General features: G+C 44.6%; 2 protein-coding genes across 10 annotated transcripts in view; both read left to right on the forward strand.

The window, feature by feature from the left end:
- The window catches only part of LOC106577190 (WASH complex subunit 2C), a 28,223-nt gene extending 11,506 nt beyond the window's left edge, over positions 1–16,717 (forward strand). For 3 of the 5 annotated variants that reach the window (XM_014155042.3, XM_014155041.3, XM_014155038.3), the window contains exons 16-27: positions 2,113–2,265; positions 3,725–3,808; positions 3,902–4,003; positions 4,915–5,072; positions 5,202–5,325; positions 7,295–7,492; positions 7,806–7,991; positions 8,190–8,321; positions 10,152–10,325; positions 10,450–11,190; positions 15,591–15,753; positions 15,931–16,717. In XM_014155042.3, coding sequence (XP_014010517.3) covers positions 2,113–2,265; positions 3,725–3,808; positions 3,902–4,003; positions 4,915–5,072; positions 5,202–5,325; positions 7,295–7,492; positions 7,806–7,991; positions 8,190–8,321; positions 10,152–10,325; positions 10,450–11,190; positions 15,591–15,753; positions 15,931–16,079 — 2,364 coding nt within the window. In that variant the 3' untranslated portion in view covers positions 16,080–16,717. The remainder of the gene's footprint in view (positions 1–2,112; positions 2,266–3,724; positions 3,809–3,901; positions 4,004–4,914; positions 5,073–5,201; positions 5,326–7,294; positions 7,493–7,805; positions 7,992–8,189; positions 8,322–10,151; positions 10,326–10,449; positions 11,191–15,590; positions 15,754–15,930) is intronic. The other 2 variants (XM_014155040.3, XM_014155043.3) reach the window with 2 other exon arrangements.
- Positions 16,718–20,613: 3,896 nt separating this feature from the next.
- The window catches only part of LOC106577189 (AN1-type zinc finger protein 4), a 44,665-nt gene continuing 44,112 nt past the window's right edge, over positions 20,614–21,166 (forward strand). For 2 of the 5 annotated variants that reach the window (XM_014155033.3, XM_014155035.3), the window contains exons 1-2: positions 20,614–20,680; positions 21,039–21,132. The gene's annotated coding sequence lies outside the window, so the exon portion shown is untranslated. Of the gene's footprint in view, positions 20,880–21,038; positions 21,133–21,166 lie in introns of all 5 variants that reach the window. The other 3 variants (XM_014155031.3, XM_014155032.3, XM_014155034.3) reach the window with 2 other exon arrangements.

A 21,166-nucleotide genomic window follows, 5' to 3' on the forward strand; every position in this document is an offset into this window, starting at 1 on the left:
GATGCAGAAAGGGAGGAGAGGAGGGTTGAGGAGGCAGAATCAGGGGATAGGTTGGAGAAGGTTTGAGTAGAGGGAAGAGATGATAGGATGGAAGAGGAGAGAGTAGCGGGAGAGAGAGTGCGAAGGTTGGGACGGCGCAATACCATCCGAGTAGGGGCAGAGTGAGAAGTGTTGGATGAGAGCGAGAGGGAAAAGGATACAAGGTAGTGGTCGGAGACTTGGAGGGGAGTTGCAATGAGATTAGTGGAAGAACAGCATCTAGTAAAGATGAGGTCAAGCGTATTGCCTGCCTTGTGAGTAGGGGGGGAATGTGAGAGGGTGAGGTCAAAAGAGGAGAGGAGTGGAAAGAAGGAGGCAGAGAGGAATGAGTCAAAGGTAGACGTGGGGAGGTTAAACTCACCCAGAACTGTGAGAGGTGAGCCATCCTCAGGAAAGGAACTTATCAAGACGTCAAGCTCATTGATGAACTCTCCAAGGGAACCTGGAGGGCGATAAATGATAAGGATGTTAAGCTTGAAAGGGCTGGTAACTGTGACAGCATGGAATTCAAAGGAGGAGATAGACAGATGGGTCAGGGGAGAAAGAGAGAATGTCCACTTGGGAGAGATGAGGATTCCAGTGACACCACCCCGCTGACCAGATGCTCTCGGGGTATGCGAGAACACGTGGTCAGACGAGGAGAGAGCAGTAGGAGTAGCAGTGTTTTCTGTGGTAATCCATGTTTCCGTCAGCGCCAAGAAGTCCAGGGACTGGAGGGTAGCATAGGCTGAGATGAACTCTGCCTTGTTGGCTGCAGACCGGCAGTTCCAGAGGCTGCCGGAGACCTGGAACTCCACCTGGGTTGTGCGCGCTGGGACCACCAGGTTAGAGTGGCAGCGGCCACGCGGTGTGAAGCGTTTGTGTGGCCTGTGCAGAGGGGAGAGAACAGGGATAGACAGACACATAGTTGACAGGCTACAAAAGAGGTTACGCTAATGCAAAGGAGGTTGGAATGACAAGTGGACTACACGTCTCGAATGTTCAGAAAGTTAAGCTTACGTTGCAAAAATCTTATTGACTAAAATGACAAATGATACAGTACTGCTGGCTGGTGAAGTAGGCTAGCTAGCAGTGGCTGCGTTGTTGACTTTGTTTGAATGTGTAGCTGGCTAGGTAACCTCGATAGTTTCAGTACTACACCTTATCATGATACAAAAGCAACTATGTAGCTAGCTAACATAGCACTAATCAAGACGTTCTATTGTAATGTATTTAGTTTCTACAATGCTGCTCGTCGGTAATAGTTGGCTAGGTTTGGGAAAATGGTGTCGCGGGGGACGAAAATAGCTGGCTAGCTAACCTCGATAATTACTCTAAACTACACAATTATCAAACTATGACAAAGACAACTATGTAGCTAGCTAACTATGACCAAGACAACTATGTAGCTAGCTAACACTGCACTAGTCAAATCGTTCCGTTGTAATGTATTAGTTTCTACAGTGCTGCTAGTCAGTAAAGGTCGGCTAGCTAGCAGTGGGTTTGACGATGACTAGGTGTGTTGACTAAGTCTGGAGTCTGGACAACGGCGTCGCGGCGCGGCTGGCTAGCTAACCTCGATAATTACTCTAAACTACACAATTATCTTAGATACAAAGACAGCAAAGACAACTATGTAGCTAGCTAACACTACACTAATCAAGTCGTTCCATTGTAATGTAATAGTTTCTACAGTGCTGCTAGTCGGTAGAAGTTGGCTAGTTGGCTAGCTAGCAGTGTTGACTAAGTTAGGAGGACGAAAACAGCTGGCTAGCTAACCTCGATAATAGCTAACCTCGATAATTACTCTAATTACTCTAAACTACACAATTATCTTTGATACAAAGACGGCTATGTAGCTAGCTAAGAAATGGACATTTTTGTATAAACCTTGAATTAATGAATACTTTTATGGGTGAACACCCTACATATTAAGTGGGATACTTGTTAATTGACTAAAATTAGCGTGATCATGGTTATTGATTTAGGGGACTTGGGTATCATGATTACATGTTGCACTGATGATGGTTGTTGCTTTCAGTGATGAGAATGATGGTTGTTGCTTTCAGTGATTAGGTTTTTGGTTGTGTTTAGATGCCAGCAGGAGGTGTCTCCATGTTTGGTCCTGGTACCAAGAGCCTGCTGACTGAGCCACTAAAGAAACAACGGCCCTCCACCAGTGAAGAGTCAGAGGAGGTGGGAATCCTCTTTTATCCATCCATCATCTCTATATGCAATATCTCTCAGGTGTGCTTCTTTTCAACACTTATTCTCAAGTAAGGATCCATTACTTGAATGTCGTTGAATTAAATGAGAGGAGAACGGATAATGATGAAATATGTCAACATGAAAATTGTATTGGTCTTGCAAATTATTTTCCAGGCAGACTACTGAGTTGTATTTCCTCAAATGTCACATTGATAGCTAAAATGGCAGTAAAATGTAGATTCAACCCTGCCTTTTGTCCATATGGAACATTATTGGGGACACTGCCCAGTGTAGGGTGCCGTCTTTCGAATGGGACGTTAAACGGGTGTCCTGACTCTCTGAGGTCATTAAAGATCCCATGGCACTTATCATAAGAGTCGGGGTGTTAACCCTGGTGTCCTGGCTAAATTCCCAATCTGGTTCTCATATCATCATGGTCACCTAATCATCCCCGGTTTACAATTGGCTCATTCATCCCCCTCCTCTCCCCAGTAACTATTCCCCATGTTGTTCCTGTAAATGAGAACGTGTTCTCAGTCAACTTACCTGGTAAAATAACTCATAAATTAAAAATTAAAAAATTCAGGGATTTTTTATTTCAACTCATGAAACATGAGACCAACACATGTTGCGTTTTTTTATTTTTGTATAGTTTACCCACCTTTTTACCACTACATCAGTGGAACCAACCAACCCACACCATGTAAGGTGCAAATAAATGCGTCAGACTTTGAAATTGCGAGCATGGGTGAATCACTCCTGAAGGGTCACATGAAGGGGGAATGACAACGCTGCATCCTGCGCTGGCGCCAGTTCTACATTTGTGTTTTTCTCTGCAACATCCTCCAGAGCTTTTTTGCCCATTGCCTCATTCACGGGGTGCCCGCGATATTCCGCTTTATCAAGTGACGGCTGTGCTCCTGCCCTTCTGGTGGCCGTTAAGGTGCCGTGTTCCTAACACAGCCCGCCCACCTTTTCTGGCCGGCGACACTAAAGCTGCCAGTCGGAAGCGAGATGCTTTTCGTAGCTATTAAGTAATAGATTCCCAAATGCCGAATAAAAGCACAGTCATTAAGCTGGAGTTGTGTAGTAATTTGAATAGGAAATGTGTGTTCACCAGTAGGCATGTCCCAAAACTCTGCTCATCACTACTCAAATTAGAGCCTCATCAGTACTGACATACCACTCATGTATGTAGTGAAACAAGGTATTATTGAGTAGAACTTGTAAGGTAGTAATGAAAACTACTTTTTTCCCCCTCCATTAGGTTGTAGCTATATACTGCCATCTGGTGGCGACTAGAAACAATGACATAATATGAACCATTACAAATTGATGGTCCTTGAAAATAAATATCAGTGATTGAAAAAGTACTGAAGTCCTTGAATTTGACTTGCCACTGTTTGTATGAACCCTGTAGAATTTTCTGGGTTATCATGCAGCACACTTTATTGTTTTACAGATTTAACCTCAACCTTCTGTCCCTGTCTTTCTTCAGATATGTCCAACCATCCCTAAGAGTCAGTCCAAGCCTGAACCAACACTTCAGAGCAAAGCTCCTCTGTCCATATTTGTTGATGAGGTGAGAAAATGAGCTATGACTGATATCGGTCCATAAAATATAATTAATTGGTACCTGCATCTTCATATCTAACCACTTTCTTTCATTATGCAGGATCTGTTTGCGTCTGCGAAGAAATCTAAATCAAGCCAAACTGAAGATGTCACACCACAAGTCAAGAAACCTGTCTCTCGCACCCTCTTCAGTGAGGACGAGGTAATGGGAGGGAACGGAACCTTGCTACATAAACTTCCGTTCAACATCAGCCTTTCAGAAAATAATGCCTCCTTCTGTAGCCACTACCCCTTTTTGTATTCACAGATCTGAAATAACTGGACAGGTGTGTGGGCAATTCCACAGAAACAGAATGATCATTTATGTAAAAAATATATATACACTACCGGTCAAAAGTTTTAGAATACCTACTCATTCAAGGCTTTTTCTTTATTTATACTATTTTCTACATTGTAGAATAATCGCAAAGACATCAAAACTATGAAATAACACATGGAATCATGTAGTAACCAAAAAAGTGTTAAACAAATCAAACTATATTTCATATTTAAGATTCTTCAAAGTAGCCACCCTTTGCCTTGACAGCTTTGCACACTCTTGGCATAGTAGGTGTTCTAAAACTTTTGACCAGTTTTTGCAAAGTTAAACCATACAACTCTATGCACAAAGACTACTTTTAACAGTTTCCACAGAACATTTTACAAAAACAAATTTACTTGAAGAACTGTACAGATGTAACGTTTGGTACCAAACTTTGCATCTGCACTGCATTTCTGTGGAAATTGTTTGTTGTCCTTGGGCTTAGGGTTGTATGGTTTGCGTAACTTTTCAATCATTGGTTTTTGTTTGACATATATTTTAAAGTGTAAGATCTGAGTTTCTGCAACACTGTAACTGTGGAATTGCCCATAGCCAATATGGTGATGGCAACTCCATCCAATGGGCTCAGCACAGCTTCAAATATAGCTTACAACCATCCTATTCCTACAAATCTGCAAACACCAGAAAGGTAGGGGGCAAGGTGTAGATTTAACTGGGCTTGATAGTGAAGGTTGTCGCTAATACTTCAACACATGCTATCTATTTAACCCTTTGTATTCTGTCTGTATCAGGACCATTGGATGAGCTCCAAGCATAGTGCAGGAAAGACTGGAGGGATGACGTCCAGTGATAGCGCCCGCTATAGTCTACCCAGTGTCAAAGCAGATCCTTTCAACAGCCTGTTCGATGAGGATGATGACGATCTCTTTGCTGCTACCAAGGAGTTGAGGTAAACTTTATATCCACAACAATAGAGACACTGTGCCAAAATGTTTGACTAGTGTTAAAAAAAAAACCGATCTCTAGTTAGGGTCTTGGTGTTGTTTTGATGGGTGTAAATGTCTGTGTGTTTATGCAGTCAGAAGAAGCCACAGAGAGTGTCTCTCCTGTTTCAAGATGAGACTGAGGATGGTGAAGATAAGGGATCCCTCTTTGGCTTCAAACCACCCATCAACAACAGCTCTACTCTAGCTGACCCTAAAGTAAGCCTGGGTTACAAATTTTGTCTGTCACAAATGGCACCCTGTTCCCTATATAGTGCACTATATAGGGAATAGGGTGCCATTTTGGGAAGCAGCCACTGACATGAATTATAGCCTAAAGATGAAAAGCCTTCGGGGCAACAATGGAATTCAGTAATACCGTGCATTCGGAAAGTGTTCAGACCCCTTCCCTTTTTCCACATTTTGTTATGTTACAGCCTTATTTTAAAATGGATTAAATCAATAAAATCCTCATCAATCTACACTCAATACCCCATAATGACAAAGTGATAACAGGTTTTTAGAAATGTTTGCAAATGTATAAAAATATAAAAAACTTAAATACCTTATTTACTTAAGTATTCAGACCCTTTACAATGAGTCTTGAAATTGAGCTCAGGTGCATCCTGTTTCATTGATTATCCTTGAGATGTTTCTACAACTTGATTGGAGTCCACCTGTGGTAAATTCAATTGATTGGACATGATTTGGAAAGACACTCACCTGTCCTATATAAGGTCTCACAGTTGACAGTGCATGTCAGAGCAAAAACCAAGCCATGAGGTAGAAGGAATTGTCCGTAGAGGCCCACGACAGCATTGTGTTGAGGAACAGATCTGGGGAGGGGTACCAACAAAATTCTGCAGCATTGAAGGTCTTCAAGAACACAGTGGCCTCCATCATTCTTAAATGGAAGAAGTTTGGAACCACCAAGACTCTTCCTAGAGCTGGCCACCCGGCCAAACTGGACAATCGGGGGAGAAGGGCCTTGGTCAGGGAGGTGACCAAGAAGCCGATGGTCACACTGACAGAGCTCCAGACTTCCTCTGGAGATGGGAGAACCTTCCAGAAGGACAACCATCTCTGCAGCACTCCACCAATCAAGCCTTTATGGTAGAGTGGCCAGATGGAAGCCACACCTCAGTAAAAGGCACATGACAGCCCGCTTGGAGTTTGCCAAAAGGCACCTAAAGTCTCTCAGACCATGAGAAACAAGATTCTCTGGTCAGATGAAACCAAGATTGAACTCTTTGGCCTGAATGCCAAGTGTCATGTCTGGAGGAAACCTGGCACCATCCCTAAGGTGAAGCATGGTGGTGGCAGCATCATGCTGTGTGGATGTTTTTCAGCGGCAGGGACTGGGAGACTAGTCAGGATCAAGGGAAAGATGAACAGAACAAAGCACAGAGATCCTTCATGAAAACCTGCTCCAGATCGCTAAGGACCTCATACTGGTGTGATTGTTCTCCTTCCAACAGGACAACCACCCGAAGCACACAGCCAAGACAACGCACAAGTGGCTTCGGGACAAGTCTCTGAATGTCCTTGAGTGGCCTAGCCAGAGCCTGGACTTGAACCCAATCGAACATATCTGAAGAGACCTGAAAATAGCTGTGCAACAACGCTCCCCATCCAACCTGACAGAGCTTGAGAGGATCTGCAGATAAGAATGGGAGAAACTCCCCAAATACAGGTGTGCCAAGCTTGTAGCGTCATACCCAAGAAGACTCAAGGCTGTAATCGCTGCCAAAGGTGCTTCAACAAAGTACTGAGAGTCTAAATACTTCTGTACATGTCATTTTTCAGTAATTTTTTTACATTTGATTTCTTAACCAGTTTTTTCTTTGTCATTATGGGATATTGTGTGTAGATTGATGAGAAAAAAACTCCCAATTTAATAGATTTTAGAATAAGGCTGTAACTTAACAAAATGTGGGTCTGAATACTTTCCCAATGCACTGGATGTAGGCTCTTATCTATTATTTTAAAACAATTCAAATATTGAATGAAAAATGTGTTTTTATTCATGATATTTTTTTGGGGAAAGTACTGTTTGTATTGTACTCATGGAAATATATGTGTGGTAACATCCCTGCAGTGACATGTATGTATTGTTGAATTTTAAACAACTAGTAATTTACCCCCTAGTTCATACCCCTGTCTCCTGTGCCCTTGTGCTGTTCTCTAGGCTGCTGCTGTGGTCCACACAGACAAACCTCCCACCCCAGTGGAGAAGAGGCATGCAGAGGAGAGGGCAGCGAAGGGTCCTGAGGTACAGCCCCTGTCCTCTCTACTTGAGGGCAGTGAGAGTAAGAAGAAGCCAGTAGGGGCCGTCAGTCTGTTTGGAGGGATCAACGTGCTGGGAGACCGACTGGGAGCAGCCAAGGTGAGACGCTACATGAGGCTCAGGGTAGAAGTTCTCCCTAAGCTCAAATCTAGGATCAGCTGAACTCATCAAACCCAAATCTTAACCATAACTTAGTTTTAGTAATTTGGGCCCTTTCTCAATTCATCTTTCGTTAATGCCTCACATCCTCTCTCCTTCTCAAAATGCATTGGAGAAGAAGGCCTAAGGGGAGGGACCTTGGACATTCTCTTCCAGTATGGTTGAGATTGAGGAAAGGTGAATTGAGATGGAGCCCTGCTCCTAAGTGTAAGGTGCTGTACTCAGACTCTATATCTTCCTGTCACTTAACAAGCAGACTAAGAGCCCATTGGACGAGACGGATGGTGATGACTTCCTGTCTAAGGAGGGCCCGCCCCCCATGGAAAAGGAGTCCAAAATGAAGAAGAACACCATCAGTCTGTTTGATGATGAGGAGAGTGCTGACTGGACTGTCCCCATCATCATACCTAGCAAACCAGCTGCCATAAACACACTAAAGGTTTGTCTGGGTTTGTTTATTCATACTACTGACAATTCGTGTGTGTGTGTGTGTGTGTGTGTGTGTGTGTGTGTGTGTGTGTGTGTGTGTGTGTGTGTGTGTGTGTGTGTGTGTGTGTGTGTGTGTGTGTGTGTGTGTGTGTGTGTGTGTGTGTGCGCCTGTCTGTATATGTGTGTAAATCCTATGTCTGTGCGTTAGCCTACAGAGGAGCGTCCTCATACCAAGAGCAGTACCGGGGTGTTCCAGGATGAGGAACTGCTCTTCAGTCACACTCAGCAGAGAGACAACCACCCCGACGTTGACATCTTCGCCACGCCTGACAAGTCTGTGGTGAGTTCTAGGGACAGTACTCAGTGAGATGGGAAAGGTGTTAGTGTTGGGCGAGAGCAAAAGCCTGCACTCACCAGGACCAGGGTGGATGCACATTGACGCGTCCTACCTGCTATTCCTTTTAGTGATAAATGAATTGTACTTCTGATAATCCTGGTGATAAAGTGCTGTGTTCCTGTCTGAGGTTCAGGCCCAGTAATGCCAGTAGCTCAGTGAAGTCCAGGCCCAGCTCAGTGAGGTCAGCAGCCCCAACACTTTTTAGTGATGAGGATGAAGATGACCTCTTCAGCTCTGTCAAGCCCAAAGCTCTTCGGCCGGTACCCTATTCAATCAATACAATAACAACTTGATTAATTTACTGATGACTACACCCTCAGTCCTTGTCTTTCATTTGACCTCAGAAAGTATGGGAGAAGCCCAGTAAACCCGGTAAAGACGAGCCATCCCCAAAACCTTCTGGCACAGGGAGTGAGATAAGGCTGATGAAACAAAGTCTTACTTAGGCTGGTTTACACAGGTAGCCCAATTTTGATATTTTTCCCCACTAATTGGTCTTTTGATCAATCGCATCATATCTTTTCAAATTAGATTTTTTTTCAGAGCTGATCTGATTGGTCAAAAGATTAATTAGTAAAAACAAAATTAAGATCAGAATTGGGCTGCCTGTGTAAATGCAGCCTTAGTGCTCTGCAGTCTATGTGATTGCCAATGTGTTTATGATTGAAGGGTTTCAGAATTTGAAGGATATCTATAGACAGTAATGCTCTCTCCTCTCAGTTGAGACTTGTTATACTGTGATATATTTCAAGGGAATGTTATCCAGGCTGTCACATTGCTTTTGGAGGTACTCCTGTCTGTGTCAAGATTACTTAAAGGTCAAAAACGTGATTTTCCTATGTTTTAGATATATTTCCACACTATGAGTTTGGCATAACATTGTGAAAATGATAATGCCCTTTTTGTGGAGGAGCTGTTTGAAAAGACTGCCTGAAATGTCAGCCTGTTTTGGTGGCATGATGTCACCAGGTGGTAAATTAGTTAATAGACCAATGAGAAAGAGTTCCACACCTCTCTACCAATAACAGCAACATCCCCTCTACACTCAGACAGTCCTGGCAAAATTCTTTGTTGAAAGATTGCTCTTCGCTAAGACACTATTTTTGTTTTTTGTTTTTCAATTAAAATGGTCAAAAATCACAGTTATTTAATTGTTACCAAGAAATTATTTGATATTGAGATAAAAACAGCTACATTGGACCTTTTCACCTGATCTGTGGTGTTCAACTGCACAGAAGCCAGCACCAAGCCCTGTAAAATCTAAAGAGCCTTCATCACGAATTGGAAAACTCCAAGTAAATAACTTCTTTTAAATCAATCAACGTTTTACTCTTTCTGAGTGAGAGTTTATTCGTCCAACGTGTACTCTGCCAGACATCTTTGAACCTCCGCCTTTGACATGAATCATGTCGTCTTTTCCACTGCTGGCTTAAAAGCTAAACTGAGACAGCGTGACTGTCAGATTGATTCGCATAATGCTTAGTTTTTTTACCATCAGACTGAAAGTGATTGCTCAGCCTTTCTTCTTCCTGAAACTGCATGAATTGATGTCATTCCTATGTCTACATTTTGGCTTTATTCTTGGGCTCTCTCTATCCTCTGTATGTCTACCGCTTTGTTCTGATGATTATGAGGAACTGCATGAACAAAATTACTTGTAAATCAAATTCTATAATGTGATAACCATTTGCATGTGTCCTCACTGTGCTACAAACACTCTCTTATAAAGGACTTTAGTTGATGAACAAATGTGTTCCTCCTCCCCACTCTCAGACCAACCTGGTGATCAACCCTGCTGCCCTCCTGCCTAGCGCGTCCCCTTGGATCCTAGGGGTCAGTGGACTACCAGGCCTCAGCCCCAGACCGGCATGGACCCAGTCCCCCAGCGACGGAGGGCTTAGCTTCGACCACCCTGTCCAGGTGTCCGTGCTACAGTGTGCCAACAAGGTTGGTCAAGGGTCAGAGGTCAGGCAACGGGGATGTGGGGGAAACAAAGCACACCTAAAGCTCTAACCTTGTACCTTCCTAAAGAAGCCCCTGTTCTGACTTCATGTGTCTTCTCTTCCTGTAGGGTCGAGCTAAAGGCTCCATCCGCCGCAGGCCCCAGACCAGGGCAGCACGGCAGATTTCTGCTCAGCGCTCTGTGGACCAGAGAAACCAGGGAGAGGACCGGGCAGGACACAGCCCAACCCTACCTCATCCAACCCAGCCTAGTTTGGCACTACCTAACCCAATCCAGCCTAGCCTGGCACTACCTAACCTAACCCTTCCCAGGCCTAGTCTACCCAACCAAGTCCCAACCACTGCCTTATCCTCCTTACCTGCCTCCTTACCCTCCCAATCCCTGCTCACTGATGTCTCTGTCAGACCATCAGTTCTAACACTACCAGTATCCAACACCCCTCTAAAGAGAGACTTTTCTAAGGGTTGCAAGGTGAAGGTGCTGCCATCTCCCGACGAGGCTGACCTGTTTGGGTCTGACAGCCCCTTCGGGTCTGTCCCTGCCCAAGCCCCAGTCCCCAAACTTACCACCCCCTCACCCAAACTCACCACAAAGACTACGGAGGGTGAGTTGATGCCGAAGAAGGAGAAAGAAGCGACCCCTCCGTCCCTCTTTGATGACCCCATGGGTGACCTGTTCCAGAAGGTCAAGCCGAGGTCGGCGAAGAAGGCAAAGGCCTCTTCCTTCCTGGAGGATGAAGAGGATATCTTTGTGTTGGGAAAGAGCTCCACTCCCACTACTAAAATTACTGCTGGGGGGAAATTCACTAAGGCAGGGAGCAACTCCACTCCCAAACAGGACCTCTTCCAGGTATTGGTCATGATGATCAATATTGTCAGTTAATTGAACAATCAATCTGTCCGTTTTTATTTATTTATTGTGCAGCCAGGAATTTACATTATCTTACAATCATTGTAATTTTAGTTTATTATTCATCGTAGTAGTTGGAGGAAATATCGATACAGTTACATATCGCATATTATTTTGGACGGTATTATATCGATACTTTGACTCGCAAGTATTTTTTTATTGCTGGGTTGCGTTCGGTAACGTTAGCCAGCACTAAACGGTGGTATCTGTGCCAAAACTCAGGTATTTTTCATCCTATAGCAAGTTCTCCAAATTCTTTTAAAATGTTGAGTCAACATGTTTTCAGCACTTTTCTTTCCATGACTGATTTAAAACAAATTTTCTCATGCTCTTTTGTCTGTCTGCAGACATACACTGAGTATACTGAAAATTAGGAACACCTTACTATTATGGAGTTGTACAACCCCCCCCTAGCCCCCCCCCCATTTTTTGACCTCAAAACAGCCTCAGTTTGTCAGGGCATGGACTCTACAAGGTGTCGAAAGCACAGGGATGCTGGCCCAACAACGCTTCCCACAGTTGTCAAGTTGGCTGGATGTCCTTTGGGTAGTGGACCATTCTTGATATGCATGGGAAACTGTTGACCGTAAAAACAGTAGCGTTGCAGTTCTGGTGCGCCTGGTACCTACTACCATACCCCGTTCAAAGGCACTTATCTTTTGTCTTGCCCATTCACCCTCTGAATGGCACACATACAATCCATGTCTCTATTGTCTCAAGACTTAAAAACCCTTCTTTAACCTGTCTCCTCCCCTTCATCTACACTGATTGAAGTGGATTTAACAAGTGACATCAATAAGGGATCATAGTTTTCACCTGGATTCATCTGATCAGTCTGTCATGGAAAGAGCAAGTGTTCTTAATGTATTATATACTCAGTGAGCAGTATGTTTCAAACATTAAATTGCAATAAAATCACAGTATTGAATCGCAATACATATAGAATCATGAGAATCGCAATACTTATCGTATCGGCACCTAAGTATCGTGATAATACAATGCTCCAAAAAATAAAGGGAACACTTAAACAACACAATGTAACTCCAAGTCAATCGCACTTCTGTGAAATCAAACTGTCCACTTAGGAAGCAACACCGATTGACAATAAATGTCACATGCTGTTGTGCAAATGGAATACATTTACATTACATTTAAGTCATTTAGCAGACGCTCTTATCCAGAGCGACTTACAAAATGGTGCATTCACCTTATGATATCCAGTGGAACAACCACTTTACAATAGTGCATCTAAATATTTTAAGGGGGGGGGGGGGTTAGAAGGATTACTTTATCCTATCCTAGGTATTCCTTAAAGAGGTGGGGTTTCAGGTGTCTCCGGAAGGTGGTGATTGACTCCGCTGTCCTGGCGTCGTGAGGGAGCTTGTTCCACCATTGGGGTGCCAGAGCAGCGAACAGTTTTGACTGGGCTGAGCGGGAACTGTGCTTCCTCAGAGGTAGGGGGGCCAGCAGGCCAGTGGTGGATGAACGCAGTGCCCTTGTTTGAGTGTAGGGCCTGATCAGAGCCTGAAGGTATGGAGGTGCCGTTCCCTTCACAGCTCCGTAGGCAATCACCATGGTCTTGTAGCGGATGCAAGCTTCAACTGGAAGCCAGTGGAGAGAGCGGAGGAGCGGGGTGACGTGAGAGAACTTGGGAAGGTTGAACACCAGACGGGCTGCGGCGTTCTGGATGAGTTGTAGGGGTTTAATGGCACAGGCAGGGAGCCCAGCCAACAGCGAGTTGCAGTAATCCAGACGGGAGATGACAAGTGCCTGGATTAGGACCTGCGCCGCTTCCTGTGTGAGGCAGGGTCGTACTCTGCGAATGTTGTAGAGCATGAACCTACAGGATCGGGTCACCGCCTTGATGTTAGTGGAGAACGACAGGGTGTTGTCCAGGATCACGCCAAGGTTCTTAGCACTCTGGGAGGAGGACACAAGGGAGTTGTCAACCGTGATGGCGAGATCATGGAACGGGCAGTCCTTCCCCGGGAGGAAGAGCAGCTCCGTCTTGCCGAGGTTCAGCTTGAGCTGGTGATCCGTCATCCCCACTGATATGTCTGACAGACATGCAGAGATGCGATTCGCCGCCTGGTTATCAGAAGGGGGAAAGGAGAAGATTAATTGTGTGTCGTCTGCATAGCAATGATAGGAGAGAGCATGTGAGGATATGACAGAGCCAAGTGACTTGGTGTATAGCGAGAATAGGAGAGGGCCTAGAACAGAGCCCTGGGGGACACCAGTGGTGAGAGCGCATGGTGCGGAGACAGATTCTCGCCACGCCACCTGGTAGGAGCGACCTGTCAGGTAGGACGCAATCCAAGCGTGGGCCGCGCCGGAGATGCCCAACTCGGAGAGGGTGGAGAGGAGGATCTGATGGTTCACAGTATCAAAGGCAGCAGATAGGTCTAGAAGTATGAGAGCAGAGGAGAGAGAGTTAGCTTTAGCAGTGCGGAGAGCCTCCGTGACACAGAGAAGAGCAGTCTCAGTTGAATGCCCAGTCTTGAAACCTGACTGATTAGGATCAAGAAGGTAATTCTGAGAGAGATAGCAGGAGAGCTGGCCAAGGACGGCACGTTCAAGAGTTTTGGAGAGAAAAGAAAGAAGGGATACTGGTCTGTAGTTGTTGACATCGGAGGGATCGAGTGTAGGTTTTTTCAGAAGGGGTGCAACTCTCGCTCTCTTGAAGACGGAAGGGACATAGCCAGCGGTCAAGGATGAGTTGATGAGCGAATAGACAACAGGTGGAAATTATAGGCAATAAGCAAGACACCCCCAATAAAGGAGTGGTTCTGCAGGTGGGGACCACAGACCACTTCTCAGTTCCTATGCTTCCTGGCTGATGTTTTGGTCACTTTTGAATGCTGGCGGTGCTTTCACTCTAGTGGTAGCATGAGACGGAGTCTACAACCCACACAAGTGGCTCAGGTAGTGCAGCTCATCCAGGATGGCACATCAATGCGAGCTGTGGCAAGAAGGTTTGCTGTGTCTGTCAGCGTAGTGTCCAGAGCATGGAGGCGCTACCAGGAGACAGGCCAGTACATCAGGAGACGTGGAGGAGGCTGTAGGAGGGCAACAACCCAGCAGCAGGACCGCTACCTCCGCCTTTGTGCAAGGAGGAGCAGGAGGAGCACTGCAAAATGACCTCCAGCAGGCCAAAAATGTGCATGTGTCTGCTCAAACGGTCAGAAACAGACTCCATGAGGGTGGTATGAGGGCCCGACGTCCACAGGTGGGGGTTGTGCTTACAGCCCAACACCGTGCAGGACGTTTGGCATTTGCCAGAGAACACCAAGATTGGCAAATTCGCCACTGGCGCCCTGTGCTCTTCACAGATGAAAGCAGGTTCAAACTGAGCACATGTGACAGACGTGACAGACTCTGGAGACGCCGTGGAGAACGTTCTGCTGCCTGCAACATCCTCCAGCATGACCGGTTTGGTGGTGGGTCAGTCATGGTGTGGGGTGGCATTTCTTTGGGGGGGCCGCACAGCCCTCCATGTGCTCGCCAGAGGTAGCCTGACTGCCATTAGGTACCGAGATGAGATCCTCAGACCCCTTGTGAGACCATATGCTGGTGCGGTTGGCCCTGGGTTCCTCCTAATGCAAGACAATGCTAGACCTCATGTGGCTGGAGTGTGTCAGCAGTTCCTGCAAGAGGAAGGCATTGATGCTATGGACTGGCTCGCCCGTTCCCCTGACCTGAATCTAATTGAGCACATCTGGGACATGTCTCGCTCCATCCACCAACGCCACGTTGCACCACAGACTGTCCAGGAGTTGGCGGATGCTTTAGTCCAGGTCTGGGAGGAGATCCCTCAGGAGACCATCCGCCACCTCATCAGGAGCATGCCCAGGCGTTGTAGGGAGGTCATACAGGCACGTGGAGGCCACACACACTACTGAGCCTCATTTTTACTTGTTTTAAGGACATTACATCAAAGTTGGATCAGCCTGTAGTGTGGTTTTCCACTTTTAATTTTGAGTGTGACTCCAAATCCAGACCTCCATGGGTTGATAAATTGGATTTCCATTGATTATTTTTGTGTGATTTTATTGTCAGCACATTCAACTATGTAAAGAAAAAAGTATTTAATAAGATTATTTCATTCATTCAGATCTAGGATGTGTTATTTTAGTGTTCCCTTAATTTTTTTGAGCAGTGTATATCTTGAGGTCCCTGGCAATTCTCAGCCCTACAGTACATTGTAGTAGTCTAAATGCAGTTGGTCTGGCTCAGCGCATGCTGCCTCAGCTTATCCAAGAGTCACGATCTCTGCAACAGGAGGTAGAGGGAAAGTGTGTCTGCTTCTTTTCTGAATGTGTCTGTTTCTGTTGTCCCAGGATGAAGCCGGGACGACCCCCATAGCTCACAAAGACAAATCCCTGGATGCCAGCCTGTTTGACGACAACGTTGACATCTTTGCTGATTTGACGGCCACTTCAAAACCAAAAGAGAAGAAGTCCAAGAAGGCGGAGACTAAATCCATTTTTCATGATCATATTGGTGGGTGTTTACGGAGCACATATTTCAGAATATCTTGCATTGTTTGTTGTTCCTCTAACTTTCAACATGCACGTTGAAATTTACCACAGACAAATATAGGCATACGTACACACACATTCTTACAATGCCACCAGGTTGAACTGAAACATCTACTGGACATGCTCTCTCTCTGTACAGATGACATCTTCTCTCCCAGCACTGTGAAGCCAATGGCCAAGCAGCCTCCATCCAAGTCCAAGAAAAGCCCTCCCTCCCAGGACACCAGTGCAGCGGACGACTTGGCCAACATCTTCGACGACCCTCTCAATGCTCTGGGTGGGAACTGAACCGTGGACTGTTCCTGATGAACTAAAACTTTTTGTGTCCCAAATGGCACCGTATTCCCTAGATGGTTCATTACTTTTGACCAGGGCTCATAGGGTGTGCACTATGTGGGGAATAGCGTGCCTTTTGGGATGCAGTCTCTAACTGTTCAATTGTGCAGAAAACTTTGTTGTTTTGGAGGACAGAAAAAGGGGTTGGAGATATTAACACTGTTCTTATAGAGACTATTTCTATATAGAGACTATTTCTATAAAAACAATCCATCGATCGGCATTACCTCGGATGGAAATTTAAACCCAGGATAAAGGGGATGATTCTGATACTCATCTCTGATTGATAACAAGTAACTATTTGTCTTTATTTAATGTCCATGGTAGCAGCACTTAGCCATCATTAGGCCAGCTGCTAATAAAGAGATAGTAAATTATTTATACATGTAGTTGAGTTCTGGGTATGTGGTTTAGCATTGCCATTCTGAGATTACATGTCGCCATCGGGCTGTGCCATATCACCGTTATGAAATCATTGTTTTTGTTTTTCAATTAATATGAAATTGTTACATTTGTTAACTTTGCCTGTGATAAATGACAATAGATTATTTTTTTTAAAGAATTAAAAGAATATTTTGCTAAATTTAAAAGGTGTGTGCCGAGTTTGTTTCTAAGATCTCCAGCACGACGTTAAAGTCTCTTGTTAAGATGATGAATCGTGGAATTACTAATGCAGCTAAAAGAGGAACATGGCTGTTACTCAGATCCACTGTGACTCCATTTACACGGTTCCTTCCCTTTTATAACAATTCTACTAATACGAATACAAATAAGATTCACTGCCATCTCTAATCAACTTTTAAATGTTGACTAACTGCACTGGTGCATTTAGAGGATTCTGCTACATTTTATAATAAGGAACATCTATATTTTGATCAATTCAAATCTATCACTGATGATATTTAAGTTTCAATTTCCATGTTTTAATGTCATGCTCAAGTACAATGACATGCCTTTCTTGCAAACTCAAAACGCATCAATGTAATACTAAAAATAAGATTAGAAAAACAAGATTAAATATGTCAGCAGACTATGTACAGGGTCAGTTCCAGTACCATATTTACAATGTGCAGGGATGCTGGATCGCTAGAGGTAGATAATGTATGTAGGCAGGTAGCCTAGTGGTTAGAGCGTTGGACTAGTAACCGAAAGGTTGCAAGATCGAATCCCCGAGCTGACAAGGTAAAATTCTGTCGTTCTGCCCCTGAAGAAGGCAGTTAAGCCACTGTTCCTCGGCCGCCATTGAAAATAAGAATTTGTTCTAAACTGACTTGCCTAGTTAAATAAAGGTAATTAAAATATGGGTAAGGTGACAAGGCATCAGGATATATGATTAAGAGTAGCAGCATATGATGATTTTATGTGTGGGTGTTTGTGTGTAGAGTCTATAAATGTATGTGCATATTGTTTGCGAGCAAATGATGAAGTGAGTGTGTGTATGTGTTGGAGTATCAGTGTACGTAACTGTAGGGCCCTGTGAGTGTGTATAGAGACAGTGCAAAATAAGAAGAAAATACATTGGTCAACTCAGTCCCAGCCATTTAGTTAGCTATTTAACAGTCTTATGGCATGGGGATAGAAGCTGTTCAGCAGTCTGTTGGTGTCAGAATTGATTCACCAGTACCGCTTGCCGTGCGGAAGCACAGAGGACAGTCCATGTCTCTGGTGGTTGTAGTCTTTAACGATTTTCCGGACCTTCCATTCACACCGCCTGATAGAGAACCAGTGGTGACCCATCATTCAGGGCTTTGGCCCACACATTTTTAGCAACAAAAAAATAATAATTGGGGGGGGGCTTTCCTGTTTTGCATGTTATTTTGACATTCATACGTGTCACATATCAGTTTGCAAACAATGTAAAAAGTATATAAACTCAGCAAAAAAGAAATGTCCCTTTTTCAGGAGCTTGTCTTTCAAAGATAATTTGTAAAAATCCAAATAACTTCACAGATCTTCATTGTAAAGGGTTTAAACACAGTTTCCCATGGTTGTTCAATGAACCATAAACAATTAATGAACATGCACCTGTGGAACGGTCGTTAAGATACTAACAGCTAACAGACGGTAGGCAATTAAGGTCACAGTTATGAAAACTTAGGACTTTAAAGAGGCCTTTCTAATGACTCTGAAAAACCCCAAAAGAAAGATGCCCAGGGTCCTTGCACATCTGCGTGAACATGCCTTAGGCATGCTGCAAGGAGGCATGAGGACTGCAGATGTGGCGAGGGCAATAAATTGCAATGTCCGTACTATGAGACGCCTAAGACAGCGCTACAGGGAGACAAGACGGACAGCTGATCGTCCTCGCAGTGGCAGACCATGTGTAACAACAACTGCACAGGATCGGTACATCCAAACATCACACCTGCGGGATAGGTACAGGATGGCAACAACTGTCCGAGTTACACCAGGAACGCACAATCTCTCCATCAGTGCTCAGACTGTCAGCAATAGGCTGAGAGAGGCTGGACTGAGGGCTTGTAGGCCTGTTGTAAGGCAAGTCCTCACCAGACATCACCGGCAACAACGTCGCCTATGGGCACAAACCCACTGTCGCTGGACTAGACTGGACTGGCAAAAAGTGCCCTTCACTGACGAGTTGCGGTTTTGTCTCACCAGGGGTGATGGTCGGATTCGCGTTTATTGTTGAAGGAATGAGCGTTACACCGAAGCCTGTACTCTGGAGCGGGATCGATTTGGAGATGGAGGGTCCGTCATGGTCTGGGGCGGTGTGTCACAGCATCATCGGACTGAGTTTGTTGTCATTGCAGGCAATCTCAATGCTGTGCATTACAGGGAAGACATCCTCCTCCCTCATGTGGTACACTTCCTGCAAACTCATCCTGACATGACCCTCCAGCATGACAATGCCACCAGCCATACTGCTCGTTCTGTGCGTGATTTCCTGCAAGACAGGAATGTCAGTGTTCTGCCATGGCAAATGAAGAGCCCGGATCTCAATCCCATTAGGCACGTCTGGGACCTGTTGGATTGGAGGGTGAGGGCTAGGGCCATTCCCCCCCAGAAATGTCCGGGAACTTGCAGGTGCCTTGGTGGAAGAGTGGGGTAACATCTCACAGCAAGAACTGGCAAATCTGGTGAATTCCATGAGGAGGAGATGCACTGCAGTACTTAATGCAGCTGGTGGCCACACCAGATACTGACTGTTATTTTAGATTTTGACCCCCCCCATTTGTTCAGAGACACATTATTCAATATCTAATAGTCACATGTCCGTGGAACTTGTTCAGTTCAGGTCTTAGTTGTTGAATCTTACGTTCATACAAATATTTACACATGTTAAGTTTGCTGAAAATAAACGCAGTTGACAGTGAGAGGACATTTCTTTTTTTGCTGAGTTTATATCATTGAGTAAATAAAATAATACAAACATGGTCTCTTTTTTGTTTTCTTGAGTAAGGCAGCTCCAAAATGCAGGTGTTTCAGCCTAGCTCGGTGCTTTCTGTAGTGGTGGGGCAATCAAACAGAAAATATGGAGCGTTGCGCCGTGATTAGCTCAGTGTTCTGTCACTCATGAGGACAATATGTCACCTCCAAGTAAGGGTAGAGCTAGAAAATTCTAGCCCCTTGGTTGCTGCCATAGAGTTACATTAGAAGTGCCCATCCAAGAAGGCTCAAGATCATTGACCACAGATAAAATGAGGTCAAATCACATTATGTCAACATCATACTTTCAAAATCTTAGCTAGCAGTCCCCATTATGAATCAAGTCGACAATCTACTGGCAAATCATTTTTAATCCTTGTCATATGAAGAGAAATAATGAAGAGAAATTATAGATAAAACGTATCTATAGATAAAACGTAAATTGACTCAAGGTGAGTCAACTTAATGATGGTGTTGTAGTCCTGTATGGTAGGAGGGGACTAAGCACACACCTCTGAGGGGCCCCTGTGCGAGAGTCAGCATGGCATAGGGGATGTTGCCTGGAAGTCCAGGATCCAGCTGCAGAGGGAGGTGTTCAGTCCCATGGTCCTAAGATTGGTGATGAGCTTGGAGGGGACAATGGTGCTGAACGCTGGTCTGTAGTCAATGAACAGCATTCTCACATTGATATTTGTCTTATCTAGGTAGGTGAGGGCAGTGTGGAGTGCAATTGACATTGTTGTCTATTGATCTGTTGGGGCGGTATGCAAATTGGAGTGTGTCTAGCCTTTCATAGCACTTCATGATTACAGATGTGAGTGCTACAGGGCGTTAGTCATTGTGGTGTTAGTCATTGTGGCATGAAGCCTTAGAGTTTATGATTGCTTAAAGAGAACTTGTACACTTCCAGTTATTCAAATGTAGAGAGACAACCGTTTGCATTATTCCATGAAAGGTTTAGTTTGTTGGGCTATCAGTATCTTTGTCACTCTGAAGCCAGTGTTCTTGTTGTAGCAGAAAGGGTCAGTCTCCAAACAATATTGGTCCCGTCTCTGTGTACTCCTCATTGGTTCACCTAGACTTTTCACGTTGCGTCATAGGATGCCTTTGTTGTCAATCAAGAGAGTCACAATGGGCTGGTTCAGGAGTCTCCTGTTTTTTAACAGGTGAGATGAGTAGAGTTCACGAAAACCGAAAGGTTTACCAATCTATCACAGTTCATGGGCAATAAGGGCAGCTTTCAGGCTTTCCTTTTTATATTTAAGCATGAAGATAAGCAGACCCTTTTGATTCTAATCTACAATGTCGAATCTGAAGAGGAGAGTAGGCGTAGCAGTTTGCTAGCCAACCATCGACCCAAGCAAGGTAGCCATTGTTTGGGTTGCTAAAGTGGTTAGCTCGCTAGTTCTAGCTAGCTAGTCGCAACATATTTAGTTAGATTAACGAACTTGCTAGCTAGTTAAATAATGAATGCATTTAGTTTGCTACTACTGTCTTTCATTTGTGTTATTTTATTGTTTCAAGCTAGCTAATATACGGAGTGTTTGTAGTCTTGGGACGACAGCCAGTTGTTCATCGCCGGTGCACTCTTGCCAGCTAGTCTTGGGATGCTGTTAAGGTGAGTTCAAAACGCTAGGGTTTCTGGTGAGAAA

The sequence above is a fragment of the Salmo salar genome, chromosome 18 (assembly GCF_965601325.2).
Source record: "Salmo salar chromosome 18, fSalSal1, whole genome shotgun sequence".
Lineage (NCBI taxonomy): Eukaryota > Metazoa > Chordata > Actinopteri > Salmoniformes > Salmonidae > Salmo > Salmo salar.